This window comes from Carlito syrichta, unplaced genomic scaffold (genome assembly GCF_000164805.1).
Source record: "Carlito syrichta isolate Samal-C Ts95f unplaced genomic scaffold, Tarsius_syrichta-2.0.1 Scaffold106302, whole genome shotgun sequence".
NCBI lineage: Eukaryota > Metazoa > Chordata > Mammalia > Primates > Tarsiidae > Carlito > Carlito syrichta.
Window position 1 is genome coordinate 454,520 of NW_007050398.1, and position 16,658 is coordinate 471,177.

Genomic DNA, 16,658 nt, shown 5'->3' on the forward strand with positions numbered 1-16,658 from the left:
CCCTTCCCACCGACTTCAGTGGCCACAGACATGCCCAGCGGGAAGCCCGGCCCTGCCCCTGCAGGCGACTCTGCTGACTCCCCGCCTGTGACTGCCAATGGCTCCAGGGGGCCGGACCTTCCCGCAGAGCTCATGGCTTCCTCGCCGGGGACTTCTCCGCTGCCCGCCCCGTGGGGTCCAGGGCAGGCCGCCCTTCCTGGGGAGAATCCCGCATCGCCGTCGGAGGCACCCCCGGTGCCCGCTCCCCTCCCTCCCGCAGAGACCCGCGCCTCCCAGGCCCCAGAGCCAGAAGTGCCCAGGCCTCAAGAGGAGGGCGGGGGCAGGTCCGCCCTGACTGCAGCCACAGGCCTCCCTCGCCCCAGCAGAGCCCTTGTTCTTGCCACGGCTCGGCGGCCGCCCCTGCAGAAAGAAGACAACCAGACGGCTTCCATCAGGGAAAGTGAAGTGGCGGCCGTGGCGGGTCCTCTCCGGGCCCTTCCGAGTCCTCACACTGGACCTGGCTTCGTCTCTGACATGCTCATGGCTCACACTTCATCTCCCATGGCGGCAGCACCGAGAACAGATCCCCTTGCTGCTGGGTTGTCCCCACCTTCCACGCGTTCCCTACAGACAGCCCACGCGGTGTCCCCACCTCGTGCATTTTCCAAGCCCACACCAGAACATCCCTCAGCTGCCGTGGACCCTTCCAAGGCAGCGGCTCCCTCTTCCAGGCAAGCGACAGCAGTCGCCCCCTCCACGGGTGTCTCGGCCACGGGGGACAGGAGAAGGTCAGCCACAGACACTTCCTGGCGTCCTCTCACAGTGGAAGCCGGGCCCCCTTCCAGGGCCTCGGCACTGTCTGGCATGGAGCCACAGACACGTGACGACTCACACAGACCCATGAGTGGCCCTGCAGGTTGGGAAGCTCGTTCAGCTTCAGCGACTCTGCCCAGGGCTACAGCTTCTGCTGCCAAGGCCATCAGGTCTCAGGATCTCAAAGACGCGACTGGACATCCAGAGACCTCAGAAAGCCTGGGCATGCAGGGCCCAGGCCTCGACGCCAACACCGGCCAGCCCACACAACAGTCAGGCATGACCGTGGTGGGAAACCATATAGGCCTCTGGGTCACGGGCAGTGACCACCGTTCCAGAGACTTCGTGGCAACAGAGGCAGAGCGCTCCCCATCCACGAGTGCACGCCCGGCATCCCAGCCTCCCCTGTGGTCATCCCCTCAGCTGGCATGGCCTCTGTGGTTCACCGCACCCAGTCTGACCTCCACACACAGCTTGTGGGAGATGCTCTCAGACCGGACAGGGGCAGGTTCCCGCACTCCCAGTGTCATCAGCCCGTCACTCCAGACTGTCCCGAGCGATCACTCCACTGCTGAGCCTCCTCTCATACCGATGGGCGCCTCCTCCAGCAAGCCCTCCCAAGGGCCACGGGCTTCTCGGTGCCCCAAGAAATGGACAGGTGCAGCCACGATTGCAGGTAGTTTGCTTCCTGTCGCCCAGAGAGCAGGGATGGCGGCTCTTGTGGCCAGAGCACCTTCCAGCTTGACACAGACGCCAGCTTTGCTCCTGGGGAGCTCAGAGGTGGCCCTGTTAGTCGTGCCTTGGGTCCTCTGCCCACTGGGTCTTTGGAAGTGTTCAGGCTCTAAGTATCCCCATTGTCAGCCATGGTAGTGCCATGGGTGGCCTTCTTACCACCCCTGGTCGCCTTATGGAGCCTGAGGTCATCTTGTCTCAGCTTCCCCCACCGCAAGCTGCATGCAGACCTCTCCTCTGGGCAGACCCATAATCACATCCATCCTATGTTCAGCATGGTGGTGTGTGTGTTTGGGCCCATGACACACTCTGCTTTTTCTCTCTTTGCAGTGGACGTCTCAGTGTCCTCCACGGTGGAGCCAACCACCACCGCGGCCACCATGCTTCTCCTGCAGAAATCGAGTCCCGCTGCCCTGTCTGCGGCCCTGGTTGCTAAGGGTACCCGCGGCAACCCCGTGGCCACGGCCTCAGGATCAGCCAAAAGCACCTCAGCTGCCACTCTCGCCAAAAATGTCACCAACAGGGTGGCATCTGGCCTGCAGGCAACCCCGGGGGCGGTCCACACAGCCTTCCCGCTCACGCCGGCCTACATGTTTGCGAGGACAGCGCATGCCCTGAGCACACACACAGCCATGCAGGCTGACGCGGGCACCGCCCCTGGCCCGCTGTCTGCCACGGCCACCCCCAGGAAGCCACCAGCCATGCACACCAGCCTCACCAGCCCCACCAGCCCGGAGGCACCCAGAACCTCCACGCTGCGCCCGCTGTCAGGCACGGCAGCGTTGACGTCCATCACGGCCTCTGCGAGGTCCACCCGCTGGCCCCCGGTGCGGGCGGAAAACACAGATACCGCTCTTTCAGCTGCAGTGGTCACGACTGGCAAGGTGGCGTCCGCCCTGGAGTGTCAGATGTCCAGTAAGCTCCTGGTGAAGACGGGTACGAGCCCACTGTCCCTCTGATTTCACTAGAGAGCAGCGCGCCCTGCCGTAGACACACAGTCATTTTTTATTTATGTCGAGTTGGGGTCTCACTCTGTCGCTCAGGCTGGAGTGCGGTGACACGATCATAGCCCACTGCAGCCTCGACCTACTGAGTTCAGGTGATTCTTCCACCTCAGCCTCCTCAGTAGCTGGGACTACAGGCATGTACCACCACTCCAGGTTAATTTTTAAAAATTTTATTTCATAGTGTCTTGCTATATTGCCCAGGCTGGCCTTGAATTCCTGGACTCAAGTAGTCCTCCTATCTCAGTCTTCCAAAATGCTGGGACTACAGGCATGGGCCACCACGCCCACCTGTTTTTCCTTGAGATAACTGGTTCTCAGCCAGGGGTTATTTTGCCCCCTTTCCCCAGGACAACTTGGCCACGTCAGTAGACATTTTTGGTGGTTGTTCACGGAGGGGGTCCTGGTGGAATCTAGTGGCCTAGAGGCTGGGGACATAGCAAAATGTCCTGCAGCAGATGGTGCAGCCCACACCCGGAATCATCAGCCTAAAACTCCTATAGGGCCGAGGGTGAGAAACTGTGACCTTCAGCACGTGTCCCGAGGGCACGTGTCAGGGACGGGGGATTCTAGTCCCAGTCTGTGCCGATGGCGGAAGCCCCTGGGAACCACTGGCAGGTGGGCCTAACAACCAGATGTGCCCTGTTTAGCCTGTAGCACCTCAGTGATGTCTCCCACAATGAATGGTGCAATTTGTGAAATGCAAAATCTGGGGAAGCCGCAGAGTCCAGAGGGCGTTTTGCCATGTGTTTGGTTCTTGATCAGCAGATGGTGAAGGTGCAGCTCCTCACACAGTGTGGGTCAGTCTTGCCACAGATGTTAGAAAGATGTTTCTTGAAAAGGGGGCGGTCAGTGCTCTAGTGGTGAGCTCAGCCAGATGATCTTTCCAGCCCTCCCCAGGGGTAGAAGCAGGCCCAGGACGCATGGGGGCTACCCGCAGCGTGGCAGTGTCTGCCATAAGAACATCAGACAGTTACGTGAAGAGCGCACTCCCCCCTGCCTTCCTCCTCCCACACAGAGGATGAAGTGACACAACGTTTTGTGATGCATTCTGCTCTAAAGCCGGACATTGTGAGCCGGGCTCGCAGACGGTCAAGGGCGTCCTTCTATTTCCCAAGACACTGTCCCGTTGGGGCTTTCACTCCCATCCCCCTGGAACCCAGCCCTGGACCCCAGGTGCAGAAGGTATCTCTCTGCTTCCCCACCCTCCTACCCAACTGCAGGGATCAAGCACTAGTTTCCTCTGCTTCCACCTCCTGAATACCTCCCTTCCCCAGCCCAGTTCACCCCGCCCTTTCCCTAGCACACACAGCATCACAGCACCCCTTCCCTGTTCACACCACCCCTTCCCTCATGAGCACGATCGTCACAATACCCCTCCCCCAGCCCAGTTCACACCACCCCTCTCCTAGCACACATGATCATCCCAATATCCCTTCTCCCCACCCTAGCTCACACTGTACCTCCCTGGCACACACGATCCTCACAATAGCCCTTCACTCCCACCCAGTTTACACTGCAACCTCCCTAGCATATGTGATCGTCCCGAGACCCCTTCTCCCCAACCCAGTTCACCCCGCTGTTTCCCTAGCTCACACGATCATCACGACACCCCTTCCCTCCACCCTAGTTCACACTGCCACCTTCCTGCACACGTGATCATCACAACACCTCGTCTCCCCAGTGCGGTTCACCCCTCATACCGTTCGCCTATGCCTTTGCCCCACCCCAGTGCACACGGCTCCTTCCCCAGCTTCACTGGATCATCACAAGGCCCCTTCTCCCTGTCTCAGTTCACACCACTGCTTCCCCAGCTCATGACCGTCACGATGCCCCTCCTTCCCACCCCAGTTCACACCACCCCTTTCATAACACACATGATTGTCACAATGCCCCTTCTTTCTGGCCCAGCTCACACTGCCCCTCCCCTAGCTCACACGACCATCCCGAAATCCCTTCTCCCTGTCTTGGTTCACACTGCCACTTCCCTACCATGCACGATCGTCCCAACACCCCTTTTCACCCCAGGTCACACTGCTGCTCGCCTAGCTCACACGACCGTCAGAGAGCCCCTCCTCCCGGCCCCAGTTCAAACTGCCCCGTCCCTGGCACACACGATAGTCACAATATCCCTCCTCCCCTTCCCAGTTCACATTGCCGCCTCCCTAGCTTGCATGATCATCACAATACCCCTCCTCTCCACTCTGTTCACACCAACCTTCCCTCCCTCACACAATCGTCACACCACCCCTTCTCTAGCTCACACGATTGTCACAGTACTCCTCCTCCCCACCCCGGTTCACACCACTCCTTCCCTAGCTCACACATTCAACACCACTCACCCCAGTTTCGACCACAACAGCCAAACGTAGCCCTTTGCCTTCAGCTCCCCGATCTGTTCTTCCGTCTGCAGTTGAGGGAGCTTTCTAGAGCGCATTCCTTGCTGGAAACGCTTCAGGTCCCATGGCCCTGAGGCCCAAGCTTCCACAAGCATGGGGTCCCCCTTGTCTGTGGGGAGAGGCATGCATTCTTGACCCCCACACACTGTTCCTATACTTGCATATCAATGAGGAAGCTTAATTTATAAACAAGGCCCGGGAAGAGATGGACAACAGCAACTAGAAATAAAATAGAGCAAGTATAGCAAGACGCTTGATGAGACTTACAGGCCGTAGCCTCACTCACCTTCTCAACACATCTTATGGGGCCGTGCACACCTGTTTTCAGGCTGCAATACATGAGACCGTGGAGGTGGCTGTGGGTCCGGGAGCCGCTGTGGAGGGAAGCAGTTCACCTCCTGCCCTGGGCCTTGGCACCGTGCTCCCTCCTGGGGGGCAGTCTCATGGCCCTGGTCTGGCTCACAGCTGTGCATTCTGTGGCAAGAGCCTGTTCCCCATCCCTGTCTCCACCCCACCTGCAAGGTGGGGATGGCACCTTTCTGATCCAGGTTCCACCTGTAGCCTGCCCATGACTGTTGTTGCAGGCAGACCCATCTGGGACAGGCTCTGCCGAGTCAGTTTTTTTTTTTTGGCGACAGGGTCTCGCTCTGTTGCCCAGGCTAGAGTGCAGTGGCATGATCACAGCTCACTGCAGCCTCCAACTCCTGGGCTTAAGTGATCCTTCCAGATAGCTGAGGCTACAGGTATATAAATCACACCTGCTAGTTTTCAAAATGTTTTGTAGTAATGGGGTCTCACCCTGTAGCCCCGGCTGGCCCTGAATTCCTGGGCTCAGGCGATCCTCCCGCCTCAGCCCCCCAAGTAGCTGGCTATAGATGCCAACATACCTGCTGTTTTAATTTTTTTTTTAAGAAACAGAGTCTCACTGTGTTGCCCAGGCTGGTCTCCAACCCCTGGGTTCAAGTGTTCCTCCCACCTCAGCCTCCTGAGTAGCTGGGACTACACACGCCTGCTAATTTTTAAAAATTTTTGGTAGATGAGGCCTTGCCATGTTGCCCAGCCTGGTCTTCAGCAACTGAGCCCAAAGAATCCTCCCACCTCAGCCTCTCGAATAGCCGGGACAACAAGTGCACACCACCACGCCTGGCTCTGAACCGGCTTCCGAAGTCAGAGGCCACCTCTGTTAGGAATGGCGTGCCATCGGCATGGCATGCCCACTCTCCAATCGGGCCACACAACAGAGGGGCCTTCTTTTCTTAGGACTCACCGGGACCCCAGAGCTCTCGGGCCAGGCCTGTGCCTGCCAGCCTCGCTGGGTGGCGGTGATGGCTGGGAGGGAAGGGGCCTGCTGGCCGGGGCCGCCGCTCTGCCTGACGCGGGCCTCCCTTCCGCCCGCAGTTCTCTTTCTGACCCAGAGGAGAGTGCAGACCAGCGAGTCCCTGAAACTCAGCGTGGCCAGAGGGCTCACCCAGGCGCTGCGGAAGGCCTTCCACCAGCATGACGTCTCTGCCCACGTAAGCCCTCGCCCTGCCCCAGGGGCCCCGCTCATGTCGCCCTTGCGCTCCAGATGTGTTCGCATGGGTCCCTCCTTCCGGGGTGCATGGCCGGGCTGGCCAGGAGTGGCACGGGCCTTCCTTCTGGCGCGGAGTCAACGTGTGTGGCTGAAGGAGAGGCCTGGACTTCGAGATGGGAAATGGAGGCCAGCTGCTGTGTGTCCAGGTTTCTTTGTGAGGCCTGAATGCACCCTTCTAAGCCGTCCTGCCCTCCCAGCATGGGGAAGAGCGTCTGTATTGTTTGTGTTACTCTCTAGAAACAATCTGTGGCATTTGCCACCTTCCCTGACACTGGAAAGAACGATTTATTTCTGAACAGTTAACAATGATCCCCACTGGCAAATTCAGTCCGATGTTGCTTAAATCGCCAGCAGCGGACGGGGAAGGAAACATTTTTCTTTTAGTGCTAAGCACCGTCTGACGAGCGCGGGCCGGTTTTGATGGCATCCCCAAGTGACGGAAGCTTGGCCCTGCCCTCCCTGGGACTGATTCCCGGTGTCCCGGCAGTCCACATGGCTGTCTGGCGGCAGGTTCCCTCCTGCACCTCTAGCAGTGTCCCTGGGTGTTCTGTCTTCCAGCGGCCTCTGTGGGTGGTGCCCTTCCCCATCATGCCGAGGACTAGCAAGGAGACTTGGCACTGAGTTTGCTGGCCATTGTCAATCTCTTTTATACATTCTGAGAAGGAGAGAAAGGCAAGCACTCAGGAGAGGCTTCCACGGTTTCTGCACCAGAAGCTCCATCTGGGAGTTGAGAATGTGAATGCACCAAGGAGTTGCCTGATAGCTTCGTGCAACCTCAGTCATTCTCAGACGACTCCTGCAATCTGGGTCTTTTCTGCACATTCTGCTGTGACAATTGCTATTTGGTTTTTTTGTTTTTTGTTTTTTTTTTAAATGAGCTCACTTTTAAGACTTGCATACGTTTCTTTTGAAAGGACATTTGAGGTCACCACCGCAAACGGAAACCAGGGTCACTCGCCACAGATAAAAGAGTTGTGGTGAAAATAAGAAAATGGAAACCAGATGCCGCCTTTGGGGCAACTGTATTCAGTGATTTGCTCCCAGTTGTGAGAACATGCAGTATACGATTTTCTGTTTTGGGGATAATCGGCTTAGGATGATGGTCTCCAACTGCATCTGTGTTGCTGCAGAAGACATGCTTTTGTTCTTTTTTATGGCTGTGTAGTATTTCATGGCATGTGCGGACCACATTTTCTTTATCCAGTCCACCATTGGTGGCCACTTAGGTTGGTTCCTTTTGCCATTTTGAATAGTGCTGCAATGAACATGCGTGTGCAGGCGACTTTTTGGTAGAATGATGTATGCTTCTTAGGGTGTATTCCCAGTAGGGAGGTTGCTGGTCAAATAGTAAATCTATTTTCAGTTCTTTGAGAAATGTCCAAGCTGCTTTCCACAAGGGTTGGACTCGCTGACATTCCCACCAGCAGGTAGAGTGTTCCCTTTTTTCCACAACTTCACCGACACCTACTGTTTTTGCCTTTTTAGTAATAGTCATTCTGAAGGGTGTGAAATGGAATCTCGCTGTGGTTTTGATGCACATTTCTGTAGTGGTTAGAAAGGCTGAGCATTTTTTCTATGTGTGTTTTCCTTTGAGGGTGTCTGTTCACGTCCTAGTCCCCCTTTATAATGGGGTTGTTTGTTTTCTTGTTGATTTAAATTCTTTATGGATTTGGGATATTTGTCTTTGGTTGGATGCAGAGTTTGCAAATGTTTTCTTCCACTCTGCAGGTTGTCTGTGAACTCACTGATTTTTGTTTTTCCTGGGCAGAAGGTCCCAAGTTTGATTAGGTCCCACTTGGCAATTTTGGTTTTTCTGCAGTTGCTGCTGAGGTCTTGGTCACGAATGCATATTAGCTTACAAAAAGGGATTGGCGAGGGTTAGCAGAGACGTTGAAAGCAGGTAGTCATTGAGCTGAGACTTATTCACTGAGGTGATGGGAAGGGCTGAAGTGACCAGCTCTCTCACGGGATGGCATTGTGATGTTCTGTGCTGGGTCTGTGGTCCGACCTGAATAATCTTGTCCTGCCTATGGTCACCTTGCATGCTACCTGTGGGGAGCAAGCCCAGGGACACTCACGTTGGGGCACAGAGGCCCAGTTGGCCTGCTGCAGGATTGGTTGTCTGCTGCCTTTGGAAAACACACACATGACACTGCTGGTGGAGATGCCAGAGTGAGGGAGAGCGGGTGTCCTCCTTGAGTTCCCGCTTTTTGAGAGGAAGAGAGGTCAAGGCGGACGGCGAGAGTGGTTGTGCGCCATCAGGAGTGCACTCATACTGCCGAGCGGCGTACGAGAGAGCAGGTCGACGGTTGTGCACACGTTGTGTGTGTTTTACCACAAAGAAAGGAGAAGGGGGAGGTTGGAGCCACACGCGCACGTGTGTGTGTGTGTGTGTGTGTGTGTGTGTATGCACGACCCTCTTCTCTGTTTTCCAAATGTACTAATTCCATAATGTATAGGTAATACATACAAAATTCAAAAGAAACAAAACACCACCCTGAACTAACATACAACACCAAGAAAGCGAAAACAGCAAATGGGGACAAAATGTTAAAGCCTCAAAATCTCGCAGTGAGAAGACGGGCTCAGGTCCCCCGTGTCCTTGGGATGGAGCCACGGGAGACACCCTCTTGTCCTCAATCCGTCCCTGCCTTGGCTTGGGGCCAATTTACAAGCCAGGATGGGTTAGGTCTGGACAGCATTCTCGCTGCCTCCCAGGGAGCAGGTTTACTTGTTTCCATCTTGACCCCTGACCCAAAGGTGCCCCTCAGGATGTCCCCTCTGCCTTTCAATCCTCACACGTGAGGAGGAACAGGACGCAGCTGTTCTTCCAGCGTCCCGCTTGCGGGAAACCTCTGGCCTGCTGCCTCCTCTTGGCCTCTCTGGTAACCCTTGACACTCTTGGGATCATGCCGAGGTCCTTAAAGAACCAAGAAATGCAGACGTGCCTCGACCCAGGTGGGTCTGATGTGGAGTCTGTTTTGTCCTACTATGCTATTCTAAGACTGGCCTGTCCACGTGTGCCCCCCCGGATTGGTGAGAACACCCATTGAATGAGAACACTTCGTGCTCCAGCCTGGCTGGGGACAGTTGAGGCTCCAAGAAACACCCGGAACTCAAAGTACTGTGGAAATGAATGCTGAGTTCTGCAGGTCTGTTTGTTTTGTAGGTGGACGTTCTGGAACACGCTCAGAACATCACGGTTGGTTATTATGTGACCCGAGGGCGACTGGTATATTTGCCCACTGTGGTGGTTGAAGTGCTGGGTGTTTACGGCGTCAGCAACGTCACTGCAGACCTCAAGCAGCATGCCCCGAGCTTACAGTCTGTGGCCGTCCTGGCTGCCCCGTGGACTCCCCAACCTGCAAGCAACTTCCAGCTGAAAACAGGCAAGTAACTCAGAAAAAAGGGATTCTTGCTTGTCCCAGAATCAGAGCAGAGCCGAACTGACACTTGTTTAGAAACATTGCTCTGGCTGGGTGCCGTGGCTCTCACCTATCATACCAGGACTTTGGGAGGCTGAGACAGGAGGACCACTTGAGCCTAGGAGTTCGAGACCAGCCCGGGCAACACAGTGAGACCCTGTCTCTACACAAAGTTAGTCAGGCGTGGTAATGCACGTGTAGTTCCAGATACTTGGGAGGCTGAGGTGGGAGGATTGATTGCCTGAACCCAGGAGTTCAAGGCTGCGGTGAGCCAGGGTCATGTCATTGCCCTCCAGCCTTGGTGACAGAGTGAGACCCCGACTCACAAAAACAAGAAACAAATAACCAAACAAAACTCCATTGCTAGCTGCTCTGTTGTTGCTTAAAGTCCCTGGGTACCTTCTTCAAAGGGCCGTGCTCATCGAGTGCCCAGACTCCCTACCCATCGGCCTAAGCTTTTCCAACTCTGGATTTGTTAGGGATGTCCTATCACAGGAGACGTCCTTCCCAATTAAGGACTAGTACCTGTGAGCGCCAAGTACTGTATTTTATGTCTCTCTCTGTGTTGCCATGGATACCACGGAGTGCGGAGCATCTGTGAGGTCCAGATGCCGCTGAGTCCGAGTCTCTGGGTTCAGGCCTTGGCATTCTTCTCCCTCCTAGACCCCCCAGTGCCCACTGGTCTGCGGAGTTTGTAAGCTACAAGAGTAGAGAACGATGGGCATTGAAGCACTCCATCAACTTGGCCGTGGAGGTCATTTGATTTCTTTTTCCCTCCAGAGAAACAGAAGGCACCATCCCCTCTGGGTTTCGATGTGCTGGCCACTGAGCAGATGTCTGAATATTCCAGTCCAGTCCCATCATACACCTTCTACCTCGTGGGGAATGTCGGATTTGATGATCATGCTTTTAACTCTGCTATGTTATCAATCCCTTAAGAACCACTTTCAAAGCTACAGCCAAACCTTGCCTGGCCTTACCATTTGTTTGCCTGGTTTCTCTCACGTGAGCTGCTGCTGTGTTATGTCGTGGCCGCCATTGATCTGAGGAGCCATGACGCAGGGCCATGGAGCGCTGACTCGTCCCTCTCGTTCCAGTGCTGCAGTTTGTGAGTCAGTCGGACAACATCCGGTCCTGCAGGTTCGCACAGGCCATGGAACAGAGGTTGCAGAAGGCCTTCCAGGATGCTGAGGGCAAAGTCCTGAATACCAAAAGCAATTTGACCGTCCAGGTAGGAGGGCACGTTGGGCTGCGTGGTCGGCAGACAGCCGCCGGGTAGATGTTGGCAAGAAACAGCACGGGGCCCCGTGACAGCTACCTTGTGTCCTCGAGCATGTGGTGCAGACATTTGCGGCACTGGAGAGGGCAGCCGGGTCCTGGATGTGGCAGAAAGGCTACGGTGTCCCCATGTGCCTGTGTGGGTTGGGGGTTTGGGGTTCTATTCCCAAGTGATGCTTCCTTGGACCTTTGCTGAATGTTTATTATTTTAGAAAGTTGGACTAGACTCTACTATATATGATATGTGGAGTGTCCGATGTCAAGTGCATAAATGAATCTATTTTAAGTGACTGACTCACTGAGATGGCCTCTTCTGTGATCTGCATTGGGTTATCTTCCAGTCGCCTTCATTTACACACACACAGACACATACTCATGTTCTATGTTGTACTAATATATCTGTAATAGTTTACACATACACACACACAAGCTCTATATTGAACTAATGCATCTATATTAATTTACAAACACATGCACATACATTCTATATTGTACTAATATCTATATTAGTTTTCACACAGATACACACTCACGTTCTATATTGTACTAATATATATTAGTTTCCACACACAAACATGCACTCACCCCACTCACGTTCTATCTTGAAGGCCTACTACGTGCCAAGTGTTTGCAAATATGTGGCTACACAATGCTTCAGATATTCTTCCGAGGTATTCTCACCCCCATTTCACAGAAGAAGAAACCAAGAGGTTGAGAAACTTCCAGGTCACACAGTTGGTAAAGAATGAGTAAAGAATGGGTGCAGTGTAGATGTGGGGCCCTCGAGGAAGCTTTTGGCAAGCACATGCCTTTTTCCCAAGGAAGCCCGCCCCCAGTGCACCGCGTCTCAATTCTCTGGACGAATGACATCCACGCTTCCAAGCACCTTTCTCAGCTCGCGTTTTGCAATTGTGTAGACATCAGCTAGCCAAGGGTGGCCACTGCTCAGGGCTATTCACCCAGCTCCAGCTTCCCTGATGAACCCTCTGTCCACGGTCTCGCCTTGGACTGCTGAATGCCTTTGCGGGGCATTCAGCAGTCCAACCCAGGGTTCCACCCGGGGTTCAACTCGAGTGGATCCCGGCAATGTCCAAGCGCTGTAGAAAGCCCATCATCAGCCTGAGCCAGCAGCTTTCTCCCCCATACTTCCCTAGAGCATGCATGAAAGCGTCTTGTGATGAGCTGCCTCACGTCAGACCAAGATCTAAAAATGTGTCACAGACTCAGAATGGATGTAAGGAGTGCGACAGCTCGGGTGGGAAATCTTCCTTCTGGTTGGCTCTGTGGTCCTCGCAGGGGCAGGGGCCTGGGAGGTCTTGGCAGCAGAGTGAGCGTAAAGTGCACTCAGGAAACATGGACTCCGGGAGTACCTGCGACTCATGGGGCCCTGGGAGAGACTCCAAGCTGCTCTCGGCCTTGGGAAGCCTTGTTTGTGTGTCATATGGTCGTTAGGGGCCATTCGATGGGACTTTTTGAGTCAAGTGACAAGCTCCCCTTGGAAACGACTGCCACGGGTGACTTAAGAGCTGCATCTGCAGAGATTTTAGATGCTCTTGAAATGAACAGACAATCGGGTGAATAGTTGGACCAGCCCCATTTCCCCTTTTGCCTTGGCTGAGAGGAAGCCCAGAGCCAGATTGGTTGCGTGGCCTTGGTAACTCTCTGTGCCTCCCATATTATGCATCCATCACTGCGTGCTAATCACCGCCCCCCTCCCCAGGACGGTCTTCCATCTGGTTTTCCAGGATCTAGTTTTGTAGTTAATAACTTTTCATTTTATTTTGTGACATGTGATTTATAAGGCACCTGGAATCTTTTGTGGAATAAGAGCCTGTAAATATTTAATTCATTAATTTATTCTGAGAGTTGTTGAAAAATTGACTTTTTTTTTCCTGCTTGTATAGCTTTATCAACAGGGGCTAGATGACAGTTAACCCAGTTAGGACTTTTTTGGTTGCAAGTGACAGAGTCTAAGCTTACAAGATTTAAGCAAAAAGAAGAAGCAATTGAGTTGGAGACCTGGGCAACATAGTGAGACCTCATCTCCTACAAAAAAATTTACAAAAATTAGCTGGGAGTGGTGGTACATAACTGTAGTCCTGGCTACTTGGGAGGCTGAAGCAGAAAGATCAGCCTGAGCTCAGGAAGTTGAGGCTGTAGTGAGCTGTGACTGTGCCACTGTACTCCAGCCTGGGCAACACTGAGACCCCAACTCAAAAAAGAAAGAAAGAGAGAGGGAGAGGGAGAGAAAGAGGAGGTGGGAGGGAGACGGAAAGAAAGGAAAGAAGGAAGGAAGGAAGGAAGGAAGGAAGGAAGGAAGGAAGGAAGGAAGGAAGGAACCGTAGCTTCTGTCCTCACCTCTCACCTTCCACCTGCCCATGCCGTGATTCCTCAGCTCGCTGGATCCCCACCTTCTACTGACCCAGCCCCCATCTCCCTCCCATGACAGTACCATGTGCCCTGGGAGCCACCTCTCCTCCCCTCCCTGTCCATATGCTCTGGGTGGAACTGCCCCGCCTATGTGGCATTGGCAGTAGTCAGAGCCAGGCCCCGTGGACGAGGGTATCTCATCTCCTTGGCCAGAGTTGCCATCCAGAGAGAGGCCAGTGGGGCCAGGACTTCTGCTGGAACAACGCAAAAAGGCACTTTGGCTCCACGAGACTGTGGGGACCAAGGCTGGGACCCACCTGGAGGGGCAAGGAACCCCCACAGGAGCTGAGGGCACAGCCTGGGGCAGGGCGAGCAGGAGATGCCACGAAGAAATCATCTTCTCACCCAGATATAGCTGAGCCAGCCGCATCTTCCTTCTTTCCTTCCCTCTCCCTCTTCCTCTCTCCCTGTCTCCCTCTCTCTCTTTCTTTCCTTTTCTTTTTTTTTGAATTGGTGTCTTACTCTGTCCCCCAGGCTGGAGTGCAGTGACACACTCACGGCCACTGCAGTCTCAACCTGCTGAACTCAGGCTATCCCTCTGCCTCAACCTTCCAAGTAGCTGGAACTACAGGCACGCGCCACCATGCCTGGCTAATTTTTTGATTATTGTAGAGACATGGTCTCGTCAAGTTGCCCAGACTGATCTCGAACCTGTGGACTCAGGCAATCCTCTCGCCTCGGCCTTCCAAATTGCTGGGATGACAGGCTTGAACCACTGTGCTTGGCCCACGAGACTCTTATCCAGTGGGATAAGATTGGTGGCACTGAACTTTGTTGAAAGGTGAAAACAGGGTGTTCTCAATAGTGAAGAAGGTTGGAGTGTTGTCTTTTCAGTTATTTTCTAGGAGGCGGCAGGGCGAGATCTTTCGAGTTGTTCAGGAGGAAGTGCCTGTCTTTTGGGGCCAAATACCTGCAGCTGCACCACATTCCAGAAACACCCCCGAAGAGCAGCGTGGTGCTGAGCAGAAACGTGGCTGGAGTTGATCATCAATCATGACCACACAGGCCGGGAGCTGTGGCTCACGCCTGTCATCCCAGCGCTTAGGGAGGCAGAGGTGGGAGGATCGCTTGAGTTCAGGACCAGCCTGGGCAACATAGCAAGACCTTGTCTCTACAAAAAAAACAGAAAAATTAGCCGGGCGTGGTGGAGTGTGCCTGGAGTCCCAGTTACTCGGGAGGCTGAGGTGGAAGGATTGATTGAGCCCAGGAGGTTGAGGTTGAGGCTGCAGTGAACCGTGATTGTGCCACTGCCCTCCAGCCTGGGCAGCAGAGTGAGATCCCGACGCAAAGAGAGAGAGAGAGAGAGAGAACCTAGGATCTGGACTAGACCATTAAAAAGGAGCTTTCAGTTATGGGAAAGGTGGGGAATAAAATAAAAGGAAGAGGCTCTCGGGACAGGCCTCTACGGGGCTGGACTCCCCGAAAACCCGGACCTGATCATTCTGCATTCTGTCACACGTGCCCCAGAAACATGTATGATATTAGTACCAATTCTAAAAATGTGAAAGCAATTTTAAAAGTAGCAGGAGAGGGCAGGACCTTTACATCTGAGCACGCGTGGGTCCAGGAAAGGCGGGTGTCAGCCGGTGTCCCAGCAGGAAGGAGGCCAGGAGTGAGGGGGGAGGTTCGTTCTGAGGCCCCCTCTGCAGAAGTGTGGGTGGGCCCTGCACAGCCACAGACAGCATGGGCCCAAGGCTCTCACCACGGCGGCCAGATGGGGTATGGGGGCGGGCACGCGGCCTGTTGGAGCCAACCCAGACCCGCCAGAAGGGAGGCTGGTGTCTGGACCCTGGCCTCTCCTCCCTGGCCCCTGCCCTCCTGTGTTTGGGGACCACAGAGGTTGTCCACAGAGCTGCCTTGGGGGGCAGGACAGGACAGAGGGGACACGAGGGTGCCTGGAGGGAGGGACACCCAGCGCAGAACCCCCAGAATGTCTGCCTGGTGCAGCAACCGCCTCTGCATATTTCCCAGATCTCTTCTGGGGGATGTTTTTGTCCACACAGTGACCCACAGAACCTCGCTTCCGGCAGCTGAAAACCAGCCTTAGACAAGATGCGAGAGCATCGCCTGGGATCGTTCACAAATTCTCTGCTGAATTAGGGACCCCTAGGGATGTGGCTGCCTGAAGTCTCTCGTGCTCCTCAGCCCCTTCCCTTGCTCTGCAGGGATGAGTCGGGATCGCTCCGTGCCTCCCTGGGCCTCCCCGAAACACTCCCCGGAAGTCTGACTCGTGTTTTCCCTGAGCAGCGGAGCCTCTTGGCCCCTAGTGCCCCTGGGCTCTGTTTTATATTTTCGGAATCATAAAAGTGAATGGAGGCAATTTAGCCCCGGGGAAAGCTACACACACCTGTGGCTCAGAGCCTGAAGTTGGGCGACTGGGTTTGAATCCTGACTGTGACTTACTCACTGTGTGACCTTGGGCATGTTCCTCGCTCGTTCTGGGCCTCAGTTTCCCCCTCTGTAAAAGGGGCTCGTAGCTGATACACCTCCTGGGCTGCCCAAGGCTTGAATGCGATGCCACGCCTGTAGCAGCCGAGTCGGGCATGTGCACGTGGGCGGGACACAGTGGCGCTGTTCCTCTTGTCTCTTTCTTGGGGTCTCCCTCCTGCTGCCCTCGAGTTCCACGGGACCCCCTCCTCCTGTGGCCTCCTGCATCTCTCACCGGGCATGCGTCCCCCCTCTTTCCTCCTGGTGCTGCAGGTGGTGAGCACGTCCAATGTGTCGCAGGCGGTCACCCTAGTGTACGTCGTGGGCAACCAGAGCGCCCTCCTCAATGGCACGGTGGCCAGCAGCCTCCTGGGCCAGCTCTCGGCCCAGCTGGTGGGCTTCCACCTGAGCTTCCCACCGCTCACCATCGCCGAACGTGAGTACGTCCCCTCCGGGGGATTGTGGCTTCCCTGGGGTCTTCTCTGTCTGTAAACATCTGGAGGGCCAGCCCACGCACTGCCTCTCACCTTCAGACCTCAGCCAGGGAGGTGGCGGGGGGCTGGGCCAAGGATCGGCTGCTTGCTCGTTGAAGGGGGGC

At 55.0% G+C, this 16,658-nt stretch overlaps 1 protein-coding gene across 1 annotated transcript in view; it reads left to right on the forward strand.

Moving 5' to 3' along the window:
- The window catches only part of KIAA1549L (KIAA1549 like), a 96,421-nt gene that overhangs the window by 3,194 nt on the left and 76,569 nt on the right, over positions 1-16,658 (forward strand). The window contains exons 3-9 of the mRNA XM_021716851.1: positions 941-1,171; positions 1,415-1,450; positions 1,855-2,460; positions 6,326-6,441; positions 9,670-9,889; positions 11,023-11,156; positions 16,334-16,496. Of these exons, the coding sequence (XP_021572526.1) occupies positions 941-1,171; positions 1,415-1,450; positions 1,855-2,460; positions 6,326-6,441; positions 9,670-9,889; positions 11,023-11,156; positions 16,334-16,496 (1,506 nt within the window). The remainder of the gene's footprint in view (positions 1-940; positions 1,172-1,414; positions 1,451-1,854; positions 2,461-6,325; positions 6,442-9,669; positions 9,890-11,022; positions 11,157-16,333; positions 16,497-16,658) is intronic.